Genomic DNA, 23,894 nt, shown 5'->3' with positions numbered 1-23,894 from the left:
CTGACACACAACTCATTCATTGGTCATTAGAGCCACATGATCCCACATATGACATATGAAATTCCAGTTATTGACACCAAGGCTCTGATTCTCAGTTTGAGAAACAGGAGGCTTGTGGGAACATTGTGGTGTATAAAATGTGTGTGATGAGTGAGAAACAATTTTCTTCTTGCCCTAAAAACCACAGCTTCTCACCCTGAACATGACATCTCAGTAACCAAAAGAAATATCAGACCTTCAAACAGAGGGTGAGGACAGCACATTAAGGGACAAATTTGACATTTGGACATGCCCACCAAAGTGTATATTCATATAGTTGGGTTTCATTGATCATGGATGTCACAGTTGTACCTGTTTGCTTCTCAATGAATTCTCTGATGGAGCCCACAATCTGGTCAGATGCATTTTGGAACTTTCTCACCAAACGTTTCTGCAGGATTAGGATATCTGGAAGCAACTTGATCTGGCGAAATTCTCTTTCCTGAAAAATAGATGAAACGGTTGTTAGCCATGCTTCATAACCAGAGGATGTATATATATAAAGTCATTAAGATAAATGACCATAAGACATCTCTGACCATTTGTAATTCTGCTGTTCAAAATGGATGACCAGCCATTGAGGCTGGCAATGTCATTTTTAGATTAAAAGATACCTTTTATAAGACATCCAAAAAGCAATGAGTTCATCCTCTAAATGTGCAGTTACTTAAATCAATCTACCCCTCAGTTTCTGATGTGTATAAGTGGAAACTTTGAACTGATGGTGGCCCGAGCTAAAAGGTCAGGATGAAATAGAGACAGTAGTTTTAAAAATCTTATTCTTGACCAAAGTATTGCACAGAGGGGTAAACTCAGAGACATTCTGTCACATAATCTCACAAATATTTACCTTCTGCAGGAACTTCCAGAGCAAAGGCAGCTCCTCGTTTTGTTCACTATGCTCCACAATGTGTGTGAGGCTGAGCAATGAGAGCCTCTCTCTGCTGCTCCACACCGCTGAGCTGTGGACCTGAGAGCCCTGCGGCAGCGACGTCAGGAAGGTACAATCATCACCGAAAGTCGTCCTCATGATGAAGTTGGAAGAAACACGGGAGTCAGTCCTGATGCTGCCCTGTGCTTCTTGCAGGAACTGATCAAGATCCTGGACACAAAATATTGATAGCAGTGGAGTTTACAGTAGAAATCAGATATTTATATTTCTATATTTTTAGATATATATTGTTAAAAAAACATACAAATATCTGCATATGATACATATGCAATACAAATGATAATATTAACAGAATATACCTAGAAGCAATTATAACAATTAAACATCATTAATGGATAATAATATGATTACACTTTATGAGTACGAGTCATAACGTATGCAATGTCTATACATGAAGGTTTCATACATATAAAAGGGATAAATCATATTATGTAAATAGGTAATAAAAAGTTTTTACCTTCACCTGGGGCGTCATAACTTCTGCAGCCACAGTCGTCTCCCAGGTGTTTCTGGATGCTTTTGTTGTCAGGTGAGGATCAGCTGTAAAAAGTCAAACAGAAAGTATTTTGTAAAATACACAACATACGTAGTTATATTCTATAGCCTTTAAAATGTGTAAAAACAACAACAACAACAAAATATGGTAAACAATATCCATATTTCTCAATCCGTTTTTGTCTCTCAATGACCCACTTGAGAAAAGATATATGTATTGACAGCACAGGTTGGTTAAAGGAGATAGAAAAACTAAAAGCTGCTTAAGCGATGACAAAACATCAAGCGCACTGTTTATTTTAAACTGTGGGGGAGATCATCTGTTCTTGCTTTTCTTTTTGAAGTAGGTTTCCACTCATTTTTCCCACTCTAATTTAATTTGGACAAATATTGTCACTCTTCTGTATGTAAACAAATTAGATGAGGTAATTTGCAACTTTAATGGGCTTACAGTGATTGGCCTGTACTGGCTTCAGCAGTGATCTGAGCACCAAGTGGACAGTTGTAACAGTGTTGTCGGCTCCTCTTCCCAGTGCCTGGGACAGCTGATCCAGATCCTTTAGTATGTGTAGGGTGAGAAAAGAACAAACGTCCTCTACAGGTGGCTGGATGATCTGCTGCACAACCTAAAAAGACAGAGAAAGCCAGGGAAATGTCACAGTCACATCCAAGACATTGTCTTTATATGTATTTTTACAGACAATTATGTGAATAGAATAATTTGACTTAAGCCTTGAAAAAACTTTATCACTTCAGTTAAAATCCAACAAAGTTACCTATGTGACCAAACATTGACTGAATGGCGCTTTTTGTCTGGAGTACTCAGAGGACTTTGTCAGGGCTGGAGGTATCATTGTTGCACTTCATTTTAGTGTGAGTTCATATATATATATAATATGATCCAGGACTGTAGGTAATATTGTTGCACTTCTCGTTGCTCAAAACTAAAATCTTGCCTATAGGATCAACATAGTCATGGCTAGCCCTGACCCCTCCCCTAATAATGCTAATTCAAGTAAGTGTTGATTGGATACTTCATTTTCACGAGGTGGATGTCTCATCTTGGAGGCAACTCTTCATCTTCTCACCTGTGATTTCTCTGAGGCCCCCAGCAGCATGGCCAAATGTGTAACCAGCCTGACCAGAGTGAAGGGAGTCAAAGACATGTTTTTGGTGTCCAGGGTGTCTGGGTTGTCTCTTCGTTCAGCGTCTCCCAGGATGTGTCCAGGCCTTGTGCGATCACTAAAACAAATTATTTTATAGTTTTTTGGAGTTCTTATCTACATGTAATTGTACATGATGTACAACTGCATTCAACATTGATTGATAAAAGAAAGTCACAAATTATTATCCTAATGTTTGCTGATAGAAACTCAAATGATTCAAAATAATTTAATTATGTTCTAACATGACAGTGAAAATGTTTCAGTAGTTCCCATAAACTAGATATTTATGTACTTAAACATCATAAATATACAAACTGAAACAATTTTGCACTTTGCTATTGGGTGGACATTAATCTCCCCTTAAACACCTCATCAAGACAGAATTTTAAAAAATCTAAAATAAATGTAAAGATTTTGCCAATATGTTAACAAATATACAACAAATGTAAAACTGTTATTTTTTCCCATCGATAAAATAATTATAATTAACTTTTTTTTTTAACAATCCAGTGTCATATCCCAGCTAAAATCTAATTTTAACATTATGTACATTATGGACAATTATAATAACTTACTTTAAAAATATTTTGCTGTCAATATAATGTCACTGCATGACTATAGTTTGACCATTAATAATACTCACTGGTGCAGCTGAATTGGTCTGAAGTTAGGCACGGGTGCATGATGCTCCCCTCCGACCTCATGGCCACACTCCAGACATCTGCCTTTCTGCATGGGCAGGCCACACTGCAGTGGGACATGGCAGATCACATCAGTTAACACAGAAACACAAATTATCTACTGTAGGTTTTTGCAGCACCACTGAATTTCTGTAATCACTGTGCAAATAAATGAACTGGACATGCACAATATAACTTACCTCATCAACAAAGCATGGGTGATTATTTGGACACACTGTGAAAAACAATCAGCTAATTAAAATAGGCTTAAATAAACCAAATGACTATGAACACAAAGTAAACAAGTAAATAAAATATTTTGTATTGAGTAGATTTATGTGAGCATGTTATATGAAAATACAGACCAAAAGCAATACAAATTATCCAAAGACTTTCACAAATCTGACATTTCAAATAAAATCCACAGAAGAGATAGAATGGAACAACAACACTTACTGCCACACTGCAAATAAGTAAAGCTTGAAGCTGTGGTTTCTACATGAATGAGAGTAATACTTACCATACCAAGTGAGCTGCCCATAGTCTTGTTGTATGACTGCTTGAGCAACAGCTAACATGTCATCAGGCATTGTGGGTATAAAAGCCCCCTGTTGGGTTAAATAAAATGAGAATGAAAATTATTGAAACTATGAGTAATTTGATAAGCTTTTTTTCAAACTTTTGAACTCTTTACGAGTATGCAGTAATTGATATAAAGCAATGGATGAATAGACTTTTCAAGATGTTTCTGCCTTATAGCAAAAAGGATCTACAATGTGTATGTGAGCGATTACTGTTAAATATGAACAAAGTTACATTCTGGTACTGAGGTCTGTTTTGGAGTAATAAATACCCAATCTCTGACGTTTGAAAAGACTTTTAACATTAGATTATGTGATTCAACCTAAAACTGTTGTAAAGACACAGAGATCACTAGAAAAGTTTAAATAGCCATGAGAGGCAGATGTGAGACTTTTTTACCTGCATATTTTCAGGTGACAGACCAAGTTGCTGGAGTGGCGTCAACAAAGGGTAAGTCTCAGTGAGCAGCACAGCTGCCAGGTGGACAGTCAGCTCTATGACAGCATTTTGTACAATAGTACAATCAGGGTGGATGGCCAGGCCTCCCAACTTGTTGTGAACCAAGGCTGAGGCAAAGTCTCTAACTTTTCTGTGATGCAGATACGTTGAGCCCTGGATGAGGTCTCTAAATGATTGGCATCGCTATATGAAAGATATAAAATGATATACGGACACAATAAGCAAGATTTTTATAGCATCGTCATTGTATCATATGAAACAATATATCAGCTTTAGACTACTATTCAACAGCACTACTCAGTCTACTTAGCTTTACATTTCCCACGAAGAAAAATCTAAATAATGTATAATAATAATCACATTTTTTAACTCTGAATGAAGTCCAAAATGTATGCCCTGCGTTCCTTAATGAGATCAGCGTCTGTTCAACTCATGGCTGTGATCTATATTCTCCTGAAGAGACATGATGTACAGTATAATATATCATTCAGTTTCCACAGAGCTGTATTTAATCACTGTGCATACCTCAGGGGTGGGATGAAGACCTGTATTTTCGGATCTGTACAGAGTTGTAACCTCGCGGAAAAGTGCCAGGAGGATGAACATTGTCCGATTCCTTGGTGGTGCAGTGCATGTCTAAATCAATCAAAAGCGGACAAACATTAAGAGGTGAGGAGCTACTCCCTCATTTCTCTCCGTCACTTCTGCTTTTCCACATTGTCAAAATCCCTTTTTTCTCAATTCTGACATCACCATAACTAACCAATAACCTTTCTGTCCGTGTTCCTCAAATGTATCAGTCTGCAGATGATGATGATGTTTAAATATCACTACAATTCACATCATTCAAGTCATTTTGTCTTTTAGACCCACTATTGCACAACCCACTACCTCTTATTTTCATATGGACTTATACACTTATGAAGATTCTAAACAAAGTGTTCTCTCTTTATTGATATAAGGTAATGAAAGGGATTCCAGATATTTAAAAGACCATAATATATTTGCAAGTCCATATAAATTATAAATTATATTATAAGTATATTATATTATATCCCTTCTGTCAAAACCCTGTAAGATTTACAATAATTGGTCAAAGATATATTAGTGCATCAAACATTACTTGTAACAGTAAAGATTGGGGTAAATCAACTTTAAATACCTCACAGACTTCTTCTATTTGTTCAACATTTCCATCCACTACTGCTTTGGCAACAGCATCCCTCACCGCCTTGTATTCATCTCCATACACAAGATACTGGTCCATCTGGCCTCCATCTTCATTCTGTCAACACAATTCAAACATACAGTATCTTGGATATATATATATATATGTATACACACACACACACACACACACACACATCAATGTGTATGTATATTTTGTTTATGAAATGTCCTGGTGGCTCCTTTGGCCAGAATAGGGATACCTGTTGATGGACCTCTGCAGGGAAAAGCCAGCCAAACTTTTCCTGTTTCACCAGAGTCTGGACGAGCTCGACACCCTGCCATTCACTTAGCTTGCGGATCAGGTAAACGCGGTACCAGTCATTCCCACTCTCTTCACAGAGCTTCATCACCATGTTCATGAAATCTTCTGCTGCGTCTGGGATGTCGTTTTCTGCAACAGTAGCAACATGTAATACGACTGACATTAGAGTCTGATGGACAGACTTTTGTTTTCATTGTTAGAAGTGAAGTTATTTCTCACCATCAGACTGACGGATGAGCTGGGCAGCCATGGTGAGGGAAAGACGCAAACGTGCAATGTGCTGCAGATGTTCAATCGACACTGTTGCTGGAACAGAAGCGACTTCAGCCAAAAAGAAGTCCAGGAACTGTGTTTCATCATTGTAAAGTGGCCTCAATGCTTCAGCCTTGTTGTCTTCCTGGGGCATTTTCTCCCACATGGAGTCCTGCAAGATCAATAAAGTATTTATCTTATCTCATCTTAAAGTGGGAATCAGTCAACTGTCACTTAAGCATGTATGGTCTCTTAACTTTAAATAACACAATTAAAACAAACCCTGTAGACTGACACTACCCTGACATCACATATAAACCTGCACGTACAGTAATACAAAATCCCCTTGCACCCACTGCATTTGGTTGAAAGTGAGTCCCAGAGAGGTTCAACTATATATGAGAGAATACACATTAGGCCCACAACATCTGGCCTAATTATTAAATTTATTACCAGACCCAGACCCATCTGGCCCTAAAACATACTGTACAAGTTTTGAATACTGAAGTTATAAATTGGATGTTTATTAACATGGTAGGGAAATTTGTGTTTCTAGAGCTTAGTTTTGGTTTTATGATCCTCATTGGCTGCAGCTATTTGTCCTGGGGTCTGACCATATGTATAAAATTGCACAATAGCTACATCACTTAGGATAACGTAGGACTTGGTATAAAGTCTCAAAGTATGATGTTTTGAAATCTACAGTGAAATGTTCTTCCCATCTTTATTGGTCCATTTCTACACTATTAAAAATATGATTGAACAGTACAAGTTCAGGTTACGTTATTTAAACCTGTAGGTAGATCTGATTTGACCAAGCATCCTTCTTGACAGCCATTTGAAAAACAACATAGACAACGGACAGACATGATAAAAGTGCTCAAGGCTCCAATAATCAGGACTTAAAAAATAGAAAAATAAAAATCACGACAATTAATAACAAGCGCAATTACAATAAATAAAGTTAAATGCAGGTAAAAAATAACTAAATAAATAAATAAATGTTGCCTTTATGGCATCTCTGCAATGTTGCTACGTCTTGTTAATCTGAGTGAGGGCTGCTGGAACATGTTTGTTCTACACCGTTGGCCTAAACCTTCAGTAAACCAGTAATGTTATATATTTGATAACAGGAAAATTTACCTCTAAGCAGTTGATGTACAAGGCATAAAGCTCTGCTTTATCCTCCTCATCCACGAATCTGCTGTCTTCAACAGATGACAAATGCTGCTGCAAATATTCCTTGACTTCATCAAAGCTGAAAAAGAGTTAAAGTCCATATGAAGGAACATCTGAGATTTCTTTTAAAACATACTATACATGTTAGAAAATAATTGCTAAAAACAATGTGAAAAGTCTGTGAACTATGTAGTGCTGAATTGTGGAGTTAGAGCGTTAAACCGGATTTTTTGAACAGGTCTGACATGGTGGCAACAATGATGTAAAGGGGTTATTAGCATGATCTCTCCCCTAATATAGAAACACTAGAGTGAACATACTCAGTTTTTACAGGTTTTGTGTACTTTCTGTTACTGGTGAATGGGGCCATTTTTTGTTAATGTTAGTACTCAATGAGTTGTTTTAATATCAGCTGAGGTGTCTGGTGACTAGTGGAGCCATCAGCGGCTTGTTTTCAGCACCAGTTGTGTGGTTGGGAGGTCCTGGGCCAGTAGGAGAGCAGGAGAGAAGTGAGTAAAGTTAAGTTCACTAAACTAAAAAAAAAAAAAACCCAAATAATTTAACACAAATATGATTGGTGATGGATTTGTTATTAACTAGTCATTTATGTAAAACTTTTACACAAAGGAGTCCACATTTACCTACATAATATGTGCTGAATTAAACGGTGGCTCCTAACGTTACTTATTTTTTAAAATATCATCCATGTTGCTTGCCTTACACCTATACACAGGCCCTATTCTAAATTTTGTATTTTATAGGGGAGTTTGGTATGAGCATTGTCAAGTCAGAGGCTGTTCAGGTGGGGCATGCTTTTGGCACCTTCAGTGGTGTTTCAGAGCAGAGAATACTACTTTTTTAATTTAAAACCTAAGTTTATGCACTTGGTGACTTTTAAAATTATGGCTGGGTTGTTAACTATACATTTTTTGTAATGTTACAAACTCAGAACATATATTTATTATTGCTTTAAATGCATGATATATAATTCTATTTATTTATTTTCTATTACTTACATGGATTGTATTCATCTATGAACATTCAAATGTTTAACTTTATCATGACAGTGATACATTTAGTTTGCCAACCTGAACTTCAGCAGCAGCTTGAGGATCACAGATCGCACGACTGGGTTTTTATCTGGAGACTCGTCAAAACGTGACAGATCTTTGGTGTGAATCTGTTCATTCTCTGATGTAAAACATTATTCAGGGAAAGCATTAGTAACAACAAAATACAAACTAATGATACTTTTAACTTCTCAAAGTTTTTCAACAAGCAAGATTGTTAAAGAGCATTTTCCATAATGTAAACAAAAAGAGTATAAAAGTAATTATTATTATCTAAAAAGCAACTTACATGTGTATGAAAATTTTTATTAAAAGCCAAATTATAAGCAAAATATTCAAAGCTGTCATGTAGTGTCAAATGTGATAAATCCAGGTTAATTATAAAAGGAAGTTAAAGAAAAGGCAGAGGAAGTAATGAAATGTGATGTCTGTCTCACTGACAAGTGTTACCTGTCTCAATCATCAGGTAGGACAACAAGTTGGTGATGACACCTCTGGTTGGTGGACTGTTGTCTTTGAAGCACACAGCAGAGAGAAGATCAATGAAGAAACCATCGCAATGCTGCCTGAATTCTGCATTTTTCTTGATGGAGACCCTGCAGAGTCACAAAAAACAAATGCAGCACAATAAATTAATTGGATTTCAGTGTTTCAACTGTACTACCTACAGTGCATGTCCTTAAACATGAACAATTGAACCCTACCAGCTCTGCAGCAGCAACTGTGCAACTGGTCCAGAAAGGAGTGAGTCCCACTATTGAATTTTTACTGGTTTTAATTGTAAAATGGGATTAAATATAAAAACTCGCCTGATATCTTCAGACACATGTGGCTGAAAGTCGTTTGGTAATTCTTGCCTGCAAAAGGGACAGGAGTTTTGTCCTGCATCAAGGCTTTCCCTGATGCATGTTAAGCAGTAGATGTGATGGCATGGCAGCTCCACAGGGTCCTGAGGCTCTCTCAAGCACACCCCACACTGAAGTCCAAACCTTAATAAAAATGTGACCATTGATAGTCAAATTTAGTTAAGTACAACATAAGAACATTGAACTGTCAAATTAATTATTCATTAAAAGGCCTTACCTGAATATCTGATCACTTGCCCCCTGCTTACAGGACTTCAATACATCAATCACAGCTTTAAAAACTGTATTTGATTTTACATCTGAATTTCCCACCAGAACCTTAAAAATAGGTCAAAAACACAAGACATACATATAACAATACCATTGTGGTCACTTTTCACTTTTTGTAGTTGGTTGACCTTCGTGTAAAGTATATCACATGCTATGGTAAAATGTGCCAATAGCTAATAGATGTTTTTACATGACAATGTAGGGATAAAAGGTATCTGGAACAGTAAATAGACCATCAAGAGACACCAAAAGTTTCACATTGCTTATGTTAGTTTTTTGAAGAACATATATGGTCATTAAAATCTGCTCACCTTGCTTAAAGTTTTGAAGTGATTCAGGACCATTGCTCTGAGTTGCCTCTCTTCATTATGGAAACCCAGCAGCATGTGTTCCACAAACAATGAGAGGATGTAAATCCGCCTCCAGCCATTACTACAAAATATTACAGAATATCATTACAGTTATTTTGTTTGTTTTTCCTATCTGTGCAGGTTTTCCCTAAAAAATATATTTGCAGAGGTGGGTAAACACTACATCAAATAATATAAACAATAACCTCACTCATTAAATACTTGGCAATGTGAAATACCACCACTGCTCTCTTTCCGTGAAGTGTCAGTTTCTTTTGACTGAAGCAGAAATCTTTTTATTTCAGGTCTGATGGGCTGCTTACACCACAACATTCTGCTGGAAAAACTTCCCACATAGCATAAATCAACAAGCATACAAAAGATTGATAAGATAGTACACAGTAACTACCTTACCATCCAGTAACTAATATACTGTCCTTTGACTTATGAGTAAAGTTCTTGTGAATCAGCATCTTACCGGACATCATCAACTCTGTCTTTGCATTGTAATTGTTGGGAACAAATCAACTCCAAAGAGGCCTGCAGTCTCTTCACCTTCTTCAGCCACTGCTGGCAGAGAGCATCACCATCTAAACCAGCACAGTCTAGGCTTTCAATGCATGCCATTGCTGCATGCAAAACCTGCAGGGCAGTAGAACAGTTTGGGGAAGATTCAGCATTTATGCAAACTGTGTAAAAGTCTTTAAAATGAGATTCAATAACGTGGGATTTATCAAATCCAAAGCTATCAAAATATGACAGAATTGCTGAGTATTGGTTTCCTCTACAAAAAGCATTTACATAAGTTTCTGAAATTCAGAAATATGTTTACCATCTCTGGACAGTGTTTAATGTTTCTTCGCAAAGGAGAAACTATTTCAGGCTGAAGAGAAATCATCCGCGAGAGGTTCTGGAGACGACTTTGGTAGAATTGGTAGGCGATGTGGATGTGAGGAAGAGAGAGTTCATCTCCATCTCTTTTTCGTCTCCGTACCTCATCAACACAGCTGGCCAGGGCCTGTCTCAAAAGCTGAGGAGTAAATGCACAAATTGATTATTGATGCAATATTTGCTTTAAACTAAAGAAACATTTTAAGCAACCATTCTAAGGTAATCGTTTCACTGAAGCATTTAAAACATTTGTGGTAAACCACAGCAGCCAAAGTGTTAGCAGTTCATTTTAAAATTGGGGTTTGATGCTACACATGGCGAGCAATGGGAGAAAATGAATTACTAGAATAATGCCTTAATCTGTTTGAAACTGAGTTATAACTGTACTCACTGAGCGAGCAGTGTATAAAACAAGATGCTCCCATTCCAGTTTATTCCTGTTAAATATTATGTGAACTATAATAGTTTGCACACTGGTTACTGTAGTTACTATATAGGTACAAAGAATCAGGAAAAACATAAATCACTGCACAAAACTGCAAAAAAAGAAAAGAAAAAAGAATCCATCATGTTAGAGCTACATTTTTGTCAACACTTACATTGACATGACATGACATTTATATAAATTTGCTAAATTCTGAGGTAGTGGGATGTTGAATTAGATTGTTGTGTTTGACTGTACTGAACTAGGCTAAAGGATGAAGTACTTAATTTATCCTTACCTTTAATTCTTCATCAGACGCCATTTTCATTTTCATGCAGACAAAATCTTGCAGGTACCTTTCGAACAATTCTTTGTTCATTCTTTCATTCACATTTTTCATCATGTAGCTACCAAGTTGAGTGTTAAAGAACAGTTCATGGAAGTGACCTGCAGGGAAAAGTTGAGAATACTGAAAATGGTTTGAAGTGTAGATCACTCTGTTACAATGTTAATACTTAATATATACACCACGAGTCCAGGCCAGAAGGTATTCATATAAGTTATACAGTATGATAGTTACTATTATGTATGGCTGTTTGCATGAGCTGATCCAAGAAATCTTTGATCCACCAGCTGAATGGCATGACGCAGCGCATGGTGCTGCCACCTGTGATATGGCTTTGTACCATCAAGACTGTGGAGCTGTAAGAGAGGCAGGATGCAAATATTAGGAATTTGATTTAGCAAGAAAGAGGGATTATATTTATCTTTATCCCAGGCTGCTCTTAGCTGGTGCTGTAATTCACTTGAATTTATTTGCATTTTTTATTTGTTACAATGCTTCAGTTTTAAAAATATGCTATATTTAAGACAACAACAACATCAGAGGTATGTTCTCATGGCTGTCTGGAATTTTCAGACCAAAGATATACATGAATTAACCAGAAATCATTTGAGCTGAATAGATAATGTACAACCAAGAGATAATACTCACTTTTCCATTCTCACATAAGGTACATTGAGCATATCTTTTCTGGCAAATATCTCAAGCCATAGGTTTCTGAGGTCTTCCCCACTATCCAGCAGGAGCTCCAAATTGCAATCTCGGTCAATAACTGAGACCAAGTTGGCTAGAAGTGGAGTGACAACTGCTTGGATTTTCCTCCACAGCGTGTGCCTGTGAGAAATATTCATATGAACTCACTAAAAGCAATTTAATGTTGGTATTTTCACCAAAGCTGACATTTGGCATGAATTTCTTGCAATAAACAATGAAAATAAAGCAAAAAAAAAAAAAAAAAATTACACTTAATTGTATAACATGTCAGCTGAAACCAAATCTGTCAGTAATACACAGTGAAAATGTGTGCAATAGTATATTTACACCACAGAAAAACTGATTTTGACTAATAAATAACAGACAAAATTATGTGCATATGGCAAAATAAAGGGTCATACAGACTGGTAAGATCATAGATAAGTAAGATAAGTAAAGAAGAGACCTACATGAATGTTCCCCCTTCTTGAAGAGCATTGACATTAGATGCCTCCCTTAAAACCCAGCTCTTTGGATTGGGCATTTTGGCCTCATACTCCTCAAGCAGTGAGAGGAGACGCTTCCTCACACTGTTTACAAACACACCTTAAAAAGAAAATTCATTTATAATATGTTATGGTCAGTAAGATGCATTTTCACTGCGCTCAGAGTAGATGTATATAACAATGGCCTGATATCAAAAGATGACCTTGAATGATTTTCTAACCTTGTGTCTGACTTTCATCCAGAAGTGTGAGTAGGTTTTTAACTCTCTTAGTATTGAGTTCTCCACTGTCTGCTACATCTCTGAGCATGCTCACTGCACTCTGAACACAACTCCTAACCAGATTTGCAGTCTTAAAATCTCCCAAAACCTGAAAAAAAAAATCATAGTTATGGTAAAATGTCCTATACGTTAATCCCCTATGTGGTCTGGACCATGTGGCCTCAAGCATAAAAAAGATCCTGCTGTTCTTCCAGGTTTATGAATATAGGTCACAAATTATTCTTACAGTGGACTGATCCCTTTGTGTCACACTATGTTGGTCTTCTGTCTCCATGGCTTGAAAAAACGAACAGAATTAGAGATTAAATTTACATGATTAACTTGAAATATATACTATTCTTTTAAAAAAGGAAGATTTTGAAGAATTACCCTCAGGTGGATTTTTAAAAAGATCACTTATGCGTAGATTTTTCAAGTAATGAACATCGGACACAAACTCTTTTGATCTTCTGAGATCATCAATGTGAACAGAACTCCAAGGACCTAAAAAAAACAGTTAATTAATTAAGTTAATTTTGAAGTTTTAACTATTTTTGCAATTATGTGCTCTTTCTTTTCTTTTCTTTTTTGTTGTTATTCTTAATGTGTAAAATGTTGAACTGCATTTCATGTATGAAAGATCAACTAAACTTATTATTATTGGTGTGCTAATTAAGGACATTCTGACCTGAAATGAACTGTTTTGTTACACCAAGTGTAATAGCAAGACTAACCTCCTTGAAAGCCAACGTAGGAGGTCCCCCCCTCAATTCGAGGAAGTTTGGTGACAAAGTACACAAATGTCTTTGTGTTATCAGTAGTGTCCCACTTGTTTATTTCGTTGATGCATGAATACCTGAGAAATTCAAACATTAAGCATAAGTAAATGAAAAAAGAACATATGTGTGCATTTGCAACTACCTGTGATAGAGATATAAAATAATTGTCAGACTCACTTGGCTGAGGAAAGAAGATTCCTCCTGTGGGAGTCTTCATCATAGTCTGTTTGGATAATGAGCACTTTGTCTGCAGTTGCTGAGCTAAGGAATTCCCTGATACCAGGATATACAAAAGGCATGATTTAGATTTGGATAGAGAGAGTCATCACATGGCAGTCATGTACAGGTCCATATATCTAATTAGTATAATATTGCATAATATTATCAGTTTTGTAAATGGTCTAAGAAACGCAAGCACAGGGTTGTGCCATCATTTACTACAATTTTAAATGTTACTATATTAACACACCTGATTTTCTTGAGGAAAGAGTACTCTGTGTCAAATTGGTCCAGTGATAGTAGCTGGATATCATCAAGCTTTATCATCCTCTGCAGTTGCTGAGTGTCTGCTGCAGTCAGTAGCCTGGAAAACGTTGTGACCTTCAAAAAATCACCAAGAATTATAAAATAAGTTGTTAACTTCTCATTCGCTATTAATAATCCTAAAATACATAATGTTAGATTATGTGTCATCAGTTTGTAATTTTCAGTGCATGTCAGTAGTTAGGGATCATCTGAGATTTTCCTTTGGGTAATTACTTTTATAACCACTTTATTTATTTTTCTCATGTACTAATACACTTTCAAATTCCAATAGCCTTTTATTTTCTAATAGGAAATAGGAATTATTTAGAAAATGTTTTCACAGTACATTTTTAATAGTAATATTTGATAGAAAAAGTAGAATAAATTACCTCTGTGAATAAGTGGGACTGTTCTGCCTGCTGTGTGTGATGGGCTATGTAGTCTCCCAGTGAACTGTGCATCTCCTCTCTAACATATTCTTTCATTAACTGTTCTTGTTCTTCATCTGGCAGTCTGGATTTGTCCAGACGAACGACAGAGTCTGGAGTGGCACAGTTGAGCAGAATGCATTTGGCTTTGTTCAGAATGGTTTGAGCTTCAGTTTCAACACTTTGATTGTCTGTTGCTTGCAGGACCACAGAGGAGCATGTGTCTGAGTGGTAGCCGATGAAGACATCATTTGGAGAATAACGCTTTTTTGTGAGGTCTTGACTGCTTGTGGTGACAAAATCATCAACCCATTTCTCTAGCTGTCTGGCAATTCCCTTCTGCTCATCTCTGAGAACAGTGTTGATGTCAAGGTAGTGTTTCTCCAACCTGTTAATCAGTGGGATTGGAAACTGCTCATAGACCACCTCTTTCTCCTCAATGACAATGAGCCTGAAGTTTTTGTGAACTCTACATTTCACACGATGTGTTCCTAATCCAAGGTCAACATACTTTTGATCTCCCAGGGTCACGTAGTATTGGTTGAGAGCATCATACAGACTTTCATACAGATTCTGAAGGTTCAGAAGCAGAACTGTCTGTCCCGTCTCCATGCAAACTTTGACACGATTGATGTTCCTACAAATCTGCGTGTACTCCTGATCATTTGGAAAACTGGACCCAAAGATAATCTCTGGATGGATTTGTTGAGAGAAGAAGATGTGTTGGAGAATCTGAAGAGCAGCAAAGTTTTTTGTGAGAATTAATAGGTAGCGACTTTCTTGCGCTTGGCAAAATTGAGCGATGCTTTGCTTTGCTAAATCAGTGGCCTTTTGCGCCTTTTGGCAAGGTGGAGAAATGCTTTGCTCAACCAACTCAATGGTGGAAATGCTAGCATGTGCAAACTCATCTTTGAGTTCTCTGTGGAATATGGTCATCACATCAACATCATCCTTTCCGCTAAAGTTTCTCAGGACTGCTCCAGTGATTTGATCTGCAGTGGGAACCTCATTACACATTTTGGTAACTGAGAATACCATCTTTATCAGACTGTAAAAATCCCGCAGACCAAAAAACGCTTTGCCTTCTTTGCACACTGTCATATATGCGTTTGCGAAGGGCTCAAAGAGGTGTGTGATCTTTTCAAGAACTTTTTCTTCAGATGAACATATCCCCTTGGCACTTTTGATGAGCTCTTTCTGGTTTGGATCTCCGCGGGCCACAAATATTCCACGATTCATCTTGGCAGGGTCCAGTGCCCAGTTGGAAATTCCAATGAACCCAACCCTTTTATGAGGTTGCGGCTCATCATCGACACAGCCCTCCTCCAGTAACGGGTGCAGTGTTTTCAGGGGCATTTTAGGGGAATCTTCAGCCAATCCAATCTCATCAAGAACAACTACAGAAATGTATTCATCCAAGTTTTTACTTTCCTGAAAGCGGGAACACTGTTTGAATGTGTTGATGATTCCTTCAGGTGTTGAATGAGGGCTGCACTGAAAAGACACCAGATGTATCTGCTTCAGCCTCTTGTAGAGTTCAGAATGTGATGCAGGGCCCTGCATTGCATCTGCAACTAGGGTTTTGGAGAGTGATTTGGAGCTCCCTGGTTTCCCAACAATAAACAGGGGAATTCTTAGTTCAACACAGATCACCATCATGAAGAAATTTTCTTTCAAAGCATCATTTCTGGCTATTGTTTTACCCATGGGCACACCTTTGAGTAGGAGGTCCTGCATGAGTTGGATTTCCTTTTGTACTCTCTGTGTATCGTATCCACGAGGAAGCAATGGGCTGATAGTTTTCTGATATGGCCTTTTGTCCTCCAAGCAGGACTGGTAGCACACTCCAATGGCCATCAAGAGAGACCATATTACTCTGTCACTAGCAGGTGAAAATGGTGGCTTGTTTTTTTTCCTCTGAAGGAATGTTGTCAGTTCCTCAGCAAACATGGAGTGATTTTTGTGGAACCACACAAAGACGTGCATACAGCGTTCAACATCCCTCAGACTGACAAAGCTGCATTCATCTTTCCTTTTCCTCATGAACTTTTGTGATGATGATAACACCTTAGTTATAGTTGGAATATAACTATTCTCAATCATGTTCATCTTGGCCTGTCTTTGCATTATTTGTTCAATGTACATTTGCTCTGTTGAATCATTGAGCTGTCCAAAGTCCCAAACAAGAGGAATCATGCTAGGAGGTAATACATGAACACGATAGACAAGCTGTCTGAGAGGGATGGATCCAAGTCTGTCTTCAGTTTCTTCAGCTCTGACCCGGTAGCCCAATCCAGATGCCTCTAGCCTCTCAATCATCTTGTCTATATGCTTCCTGTAGGGGTTGCATGCAGCAATAATCTGCAGTCCTGTTTGACAGCCAAGTTGATGTCCTTGCACAGAGTTATCACAAAGGATCTCCTTGATGCTGCTTATTGCTTCAGTGGTGTTTGCTTCATCAAAGAAAAGAACCGAGTCAAACTCATGATTCTCTTTATTGGCCCTTGCGAGAATTTCTGCTTCCATCACTTTCTCATATATTATTTCTGAGGTAGTTCCTCCATGAACCTTGACGAGTTTCATGTTTTCTGCTGGTGCTCCACATCTTCTCAACTCACACATAAACTTGATGAGCCGTGTCTTACCACATCCTGTTTCACCCATTATAATGACTGGGATGCCACACCTAAATCTCATATGGATTGCCATCATTTTGAGGATATTATCAGTTGTCAGTTCATATGTTTCATCAGGATCTGTTGGCCATTTGATGCCAAGCACACTGCATAGATGCTCAATCTTATCAGCTCGAGGAAGCTGATCAAAGTCCCTATTAAAAGGGACTCTCTGAAGTTTTAAGCCATTGTACAGCTCTTGAGTCATGATGTTTCTCTTTATCACTTTTCCTGTCGAGGGATTTATGGCATCAACCCCATTCTGGTCATTGGGCTGAAGGTGAAACCCAATGAAAGTCATGGACATGTGGTCATCATTGAAAAAGATGTATGGATGTGGCTCAGACTCCCACCTTTTTCTGATGAGGAAAGGAGCTAAATCTCTTTCATTAGGCCTACTAATGTCTATTTGTTGCCTCCCTGGGCTCTGGTCAGTGATGCACAGTGATGGGGTTGCAAAGTCTTTGGACATCAAAATCATGAACTCAACCACAAAGTTTTTGAACCCACGAAGTGTATCTCCAACCAACTCAAATTTGCAGAAGTCTGAATTTTCACAGTCTTGTAACTGAAGATTAAGGAACCAGACAAAGTTACGTAGCTCTGCCCATGAAGGATCTGGTATGCCACAGTAGAACAGCAGTATCTGGATACACTCTGCATGAGACCCTTCAATGCCTTGGTAAGTGAATTTGTCAAGATTTTCATTGTTGTGAAAATGTGTGAGGTATTGATATGGTCTTTGATAAGCTTGACTCCGGAAACATTCATCATCCATGAGGGGGTCGTCATTATCCATTTCAATGATTTCTTCTCTCCCTTTTTCAAAAGCCATAACCTCCTTTGGTGGACGGCAAATCACCTTAGGAAAAATATCCAAGAATGCAAAGTTTTCCCTTCGTCCCTAAACATATACAAATGTGTATATTAAAGTTTAGAATCAATTAATAAAGCCTATTCTCTTGTTCAAAGATCTGAGAAAATTAATTTCATTAAAAAGTTATATCTTCTTCTACCAACTACTAAATTCAGCTACTGCAATTACTGATATACCATATTTAGTGAATCATCCTTGTCTTTCTTGTAATTGAAGCATAATCTTAACTCATTCTGACAGAATGTGGCTGTGTGTTGTGCTTTTTACATTGCATGGCTCACAGATCAACTTTAGCTATTCAAGAAGACCAAAATAATTCAGAACACAAGGATGTAAGAATTATAGCAATAATAAAAGGAAAACAATAGAACTGTAAGATAAATAAGGTCTAACAGTGAATCTCAACTTACAGATATGGGGGTACATCTTGGATGATCATTTGTGGATTTCAGTAATTCGATGATATACAAGTGTTTGTGGCTGCAGCGCCACATCCATCCATCAGAATCCATCAGGTAACGCAAAAACAAAAGCTTGAATAGGAATTCATTCAAGCCCTTTTGCACCTAGGTATTATAATTTGCATCATTAGAAAGAAATCTTAATGTTAAGAGATAAAGTATATTTTGACAAATTTTCACCATCTTAAGGATCTTGAGCAAACCACATTGTCAAAAAAATTAAGAACACTAATTGTCCCAGTTGCATAAACATTGCTTACCGAGGATGTGACATCAAAGTGAAACATCTTGAAATCTTTCTGTTTTGGTGAGTCATACAAAGACTGTAGAACCTTGTGGTCATTGATCTCATGTTCAGGTAGGCGGATGCACTTCTTGAAAGCAGTTCCTTGTTCAACATTTTCCTCCAGCTTTTCATACAATCTTTGGACAAACAGTGACTTGCCTGTAATGGTAACCACATACCATTTGGCTAACTGCAATCATGGCATCATGAATAACTGAGTGAACTACACAGTACATTTCATAAGTAGGAATTGTGTTACTGGAAGACACAAAACAAGTTGTGGTCTATTAACTACTGAATCACTGATTTCAGCTGATGCAGTCTCACAATTGTGCTGCACATCTAAAAAATAAAGAAAAATAAAGGCATAAACCAAAACTGAGAATGACCCAATGGGTCATGTAACCTGCCATGTGACATTCAACAAAAGGAAATCATCTGTGTCTCAAGGCAGTCAAGTAACTAAATATGAATGCCAAGATTTGTTATTTTAAGTTAAATAAACTCTCTGTTCTCTGTTGCCAATATTCACTTCATAGTGCAAACCACAGAAATTATTTGTTGTTTTGTTGATAATCTATTTATCTACATAATTTCCTAATTAACACATATACTCAGACATATACCTATGTGTATATATATATAAATAAAGCTACTGACTCACCAACTCCTGCACGTCCAGAAGAAACAATGCCAACAGTATGGCCACCTTTGAACACAGCATTCTTGTGATCTGAGGGGACAGTGTAATGTTGGGACAAGTACCTCTGGATCCTTTCCAGTGGCTCGTTTGGCACAAAGTCTCTCTTGAACTGACTGAATGCAGTAGGAATGTAAGTGTGCTCCCTCTCAGAGCTGCAGTAGATCACTAGTTTGTATTCATGTTTAAACAGAGACTGCAGTTTCTGAAAACATTTCTCCATTGCACAGCTGACATCATAGCTCAGTTGGTCTGCTCGGAGCATTGTGTAAATCTTCTGGCCAAAGTCACCTGGTGTGAGACATCTCCTTAGGAAAAGCTCTACTTGCTCATATGATGTTGAGGGAGTACACAAGAGAACCTCATCATAACTCGGCAGTGGCTCATAATCATTGGTCATGTATAGGCAGATACTTGAAGTCAGAATCTCATCATGTGGGCAGATTATTAGATTAGGTTGGTTTGAGACAAGGCCTTTTGGGAATGTTCTGAGCGAAATGTATTTTGTGTCTGAGAGCACTGGTTCCTCCCATTCATTTTCTGTGTCAGTCATCACTTTTAACAGACCCCCTAAACTCCTAATGTCCAAAAGATCATGGAAAAGTATGTCTTCATTCTTCACGTAGGCATTCCACAACTCTTCCAGTTCTTTCAAACCAACAGCATGGTCTGCCTTTTCTGCTGGATCTTCAGCTGTAACATGACTCACATCGGCTGGAGATGTATCCATATCATCCTGGTGGAAAAAGCGACTGTGAAACAGACTATCTTCATTGCTCCTTTTACCAGGCTCAAATCGGTTCTGAAATCTTCTCCATGCACTCCAGACATCTAACGATGTGCAGTTCGGTTTGATGAAAGACAGCATCATCAAAGCTTTGTCCTCTATCACTGCATTCACATTTGTTGGAGTCACAATACTGCACAGGTAGAATATTTGTTCTGCTGTGAAGTGGTTTAAGTAGTAGTGATCACATCTCTGTTGGTTCACAAAGTTCTGCCAGTCATCAAGAAACAACTCCATCTTCTTGGACAGAGCTGCAAGTTGTTCAACCAGACTTCCACATACTTCGATGTGATGAAGTGTCTTGCAAAAGTTGATTTCCATAATGATACATGGGCCGGTCTGAGTTTTGCAAAAAATCTTGGCTTCCCAAAATCTGAAGAGTGGGTTTCCTGCAGCATAAAGGTCTACAAAGGCTTTTGCAAGCCTCTGGACATTGTCGAACACCTGAATAAAAAGAAGAAAAACTGATTACTGATAAAATATATATTTTTTTATAAATATCTCATGCATTTCCTAGAAAGCAGACATAAATCTCGTATCCCAAATTCATTATGCAATACCTCAGCAAAGCAATCCACCTCACTTGGATTATGTTCCCCTCTTCCAGACATTAGCATGAGCTTGTTCTGCAATTCTTTCAGGTCATCGTAGGTGCATGTCCTGTTTTTTTCATGTTCGTCCTGAATTTGCAGCATCAGTGAAGTCTCTAAAGTTAGCTATAGAGGGAAGTACCCATATATATACCACATTAATGTGTTTATTTCCTCAGACCTGAAAACTACCATTACATGCATTAGACAACAAAATACACATCATTTATATATACTGTACATTCAATAACAATAAACTGACAAGAAATATACTAAAAGATTTTTAAAACTGTATACAATAAGTATTTTCTGCTCACAAAGCAACACTATGAAGAGTAACTTGGTCAGGTTGTCGTCTACTACTAGCAATGTAAAGGTTTCCAAAATGAAAAGTACTGCCATTTGTATTTTAAATGCTCAGTTAATTTAAATAAGTAGAAGGAGGGAATAGAACCAAGTTTAGCGTTTTCATAATTTTTCATAATATGCAGATGATTTACAGTACATAAAGGTTGCTTTTTCTTAGAGTACTATGTTGCCTGTTGTATTTATGCCCTATCCAGTTTTAAACATGTTTATGCACTAGTTTCATTGTTACCTTTTGCTTGTTCTGGGCCTTGATTATGTATATTCCTCTCTCATTGATGGATGTAGCCAGAGACAGGGATGAAAATTCAACAGATCCATGGCTTTCCTTAACAGTTTTTAACCAGGCCAGATGCCGTGCTGTATCCCACTATAATCAGAGACCATATATATATATATATATATATATATATATATATATATATATATATATATATATATATATATATACACACACACACACACACATATATATTAGCATGCCGGAATCAACGAGAACCAAATAATAAGTAGTTGTGCATGTACATGGTATGGCTGTGACTGTAGTCACAATGTGTAGAACAGTGTAGAAGTAACATTAAGGATGGAATCTCACCAGCTTCTTTGGTATTCCTGGGTCATTTTCAAGTGCTTTCCACAATTTTGACAAGGATCCCTTGAAGGCCTCAAAATCAGAGTCCTCCTTCAGTCCATACAACATGGATGAGTAACCAAGGACAGCGTCATGAAAACAGGCCACTCGATCCACATCCAGGTCATTTTCTCCAGCAGAGATGGATGCCAGGTCAACAAAAACTTTCAGCTCACTGATATCTATAATTATGAATCTCCTTTAGTAAAGCAAATAATTGTGTTTAACAATTTTATGTAAATATACTTTACCTGTAAGTACTTTTTTAACCCACTGGACCAACTCTGATGTCAGACTAAGTGCCTGAAGACATTCCTTGTGATTATCTGTAATGTCCTTCAGAATCTGTTTGGTGTTTATGAAGTTATCATCTATGGAATTCAGGCTGTTTTTCTTGAAGTCAGCTTGATTCTGTGAGTATAAATTACAGTGAGAAATTGTTTAGCACATGATTCATGATGCCAGATTAGATTTGAAAACCTATTTGAATTAACAGGTAATGTGTACAGGAAGTTAATTTTCCTTAAAACTTAATTATCTAAGACTGGGTGTGATTTTTATTTTATTTTATCATACTTAATTAGTTCAATTCCCATTACCCATTTTAAGATAAAATCGATTCTTAGATGCATCACAATGTGGAGGTGGACAACTCTGCATCATTTTGCAAAAGTCAAAAACCTTCTAAAATTAACTACCCATATGGCCAGTTTGATATGCTCTGTTTTGAACTGGTCATTGTGTCCTTAAAAAGAAAGTTGCAAAATTCCTCAATTAAAACTGCAATGCAGCAAATCAGCAGACTTTTACCAAAGTCTCCATCATCACGCTGGACATAAACCATAGCACATGATGTGTTTTATAGTTAGGGTTACAGTCACACACACTCCTATTTGGCTCTTGGAGGCAGTCAAACATTTTTCCCAACTAGATCAAACAAACAAACACAATCACATTTTTCTGTAAGCAGACACACCATGAGAGTCAGTTGGCTGTTCCATGACTCATAGCTATCATCCTAGTCTATCCTTGAGAAGTTTCTTGCCAGGTCACAAGTGTGTTTGGGACCTGTGACCTTCATATACAAATATACATTCTTCTCACTGCTTTAATCTATGAGTGTGTGTCTTTTGGCAAGTATACATGCTGCAGCGCCCAACGGGCGCATTGTTCTAGTAAATCTAGTATTTATAAAATAATATATTTGGGGGAAAGCAGGAGTCCCTTTGATAATGGTGGCACAGCATTGCTGTGGCACCCAAGGTCAGAGAATATGACTGTTTGACTCCCTAACCCCACAAATGGGTAACTGTGCTTCCTTGTTTGTAGAATGATGAACCAATAGGTTAATTAATTAAGCCCTAAACCCCCTCCTCATCTGTGAAGGCTTAATAACAACACAGCAGAGCGCTGTGCCTCAACCCCATTTTGTTATTCTCATACAGACAGGAGACTGTAAGATGCTTTCAAATTAATTAATAACTTAATCAATAAATTAATGCAGTGCAGTTATTAAAATAAAAAAGCTACGGACTATTTTATCTCTCTTATGTGTCATATTGAATTAAGAACTGAGAAAAATAAATCATGCATAGGAATCAGAAATTTTGATGTATCAATAATTGTTTAATCAAATTGGAATTTAATTAAAATTGAATAGTATCCCACCCGTAGTACAAGACAAAACTAATCTTCAACAATAAGTTTATACAGAGAAATTCCTAGTTACTTTACACAACTAACTATATCCACTAAAGGTATCACTCAGAGTCTCTCTTATGCATAGAGCCATGTCAAAACATTGTTAATGTCTGTTAATG

At 37.4% G+C, this 23,894-nt stretch overlaps 1 protein-coding gene across 1 annotated transcript in view; it reads right to left on the bottom strand.

The window, feature by feature from the left end:
• The window catches only part of LOC128362257 (E3 ubiquitin-protein ligase rnf213-alpha-like), a 39,401-nt gene that overhangs the window by 4,294 nt on the left and 11,213 nt on the right, over positions 1-23,894 (bottom strand). Inside the window, 39 exon segments of the mRNA XM_053322997.1 lie at positions 352-481; positions 890-1,141; positions 1,449-1,531; positions 1,938-2,112; positions 2,575-2,728; positions 3,296-3,399; positions 3,533-3,567; positions 3,853-3,940; positions 4,314-4,556; positions 4,899-5,009; positions 5,536-5,658; positions 5,804-5,994; positions 6,085-6,289; positions 7,261-7,375; positions 8,385-8,487; positions 8,817-8,962; positions 9,176-9,355; positions 9,450-9,550; positions 9,814-9,934; positions 10,331-10,494; positions 10,685-10,882; positions 11,466-11,614; positions 11,748-11,861; positions 12,145-12,344; positions 12,674-12,809; positions 12,943-13,078; positions 13,217-13,266; positions 13,360-13,473; positions 13,704-13,825; positions 13,926-14,021; positions 14,218-14,348; positions 14,663-18,280; positions 18,664-18,819; positions 18,975-19,159; positions 19,665-20,931; positions 21,048-21,203; positions 21,676-21,813; positions 22,039-22,256; positions 22,326-22,485. Of these exon segments, the coding sequence (XP_053178972.1) occupies positions 352-481; positions 890-1,141; positions 1,449-1,531; positions 1,938-2,112; positions 2,575-2,728; positions 3,296-3,399; positions 3,533-3,567; positions 3,853-3,940; positions 4,314-4,556; positions 4,899-5,009; positions 5,536-5,658; positions 5,804-5,994; positions 6,085-6,289; positions 7,261-7,375; positions 8,385-8,487; positions 8,817-8,962; positions 9,176-9,355; positions 9,450-9,550; positions 9,814-9,934; positions 10,331-10,494; positions 10,685-10,882; positions 11,466-11,614; positions 11,748-11,861; positions 12,145-12,344; positions 12,674-12,809; positions 12,943-13,078; positions 13,217-13,266; positions 13,360-13,473; positions 13,704-13,825; positions 13,926-14,021; positions 14,218-14,348; positions 14,663-18,280; positions 18,664-18,819; positions 18,975-19,159; positions 19,665-20,931; positions 21,048-21,203; positions 21,676-21,813; positions 22,039-22,256; positions 22,326-22,485 (10,168 nt within the window).

The sequence above is a fragment of the Scomber japonicus genome, chromosome 7 (assembly GCF_027409825.1).
Source record: "Scomber japonicus isolate fScoJap1 chromosome 7, fScoJap1.pri, whole genome shotgun sequence".
Taxonomy (NCBI): Eukaryota; Metazoa; Chordata; class Actinopteri; order Scombriformes; family Scombridae; genus Scomber; species Scomber japonicus.
The sequence above is the reverse complement of the archived record's forward strand: the minus strand, read 5'-3'. Positions and strand labels throughout refer to the sequence as shown.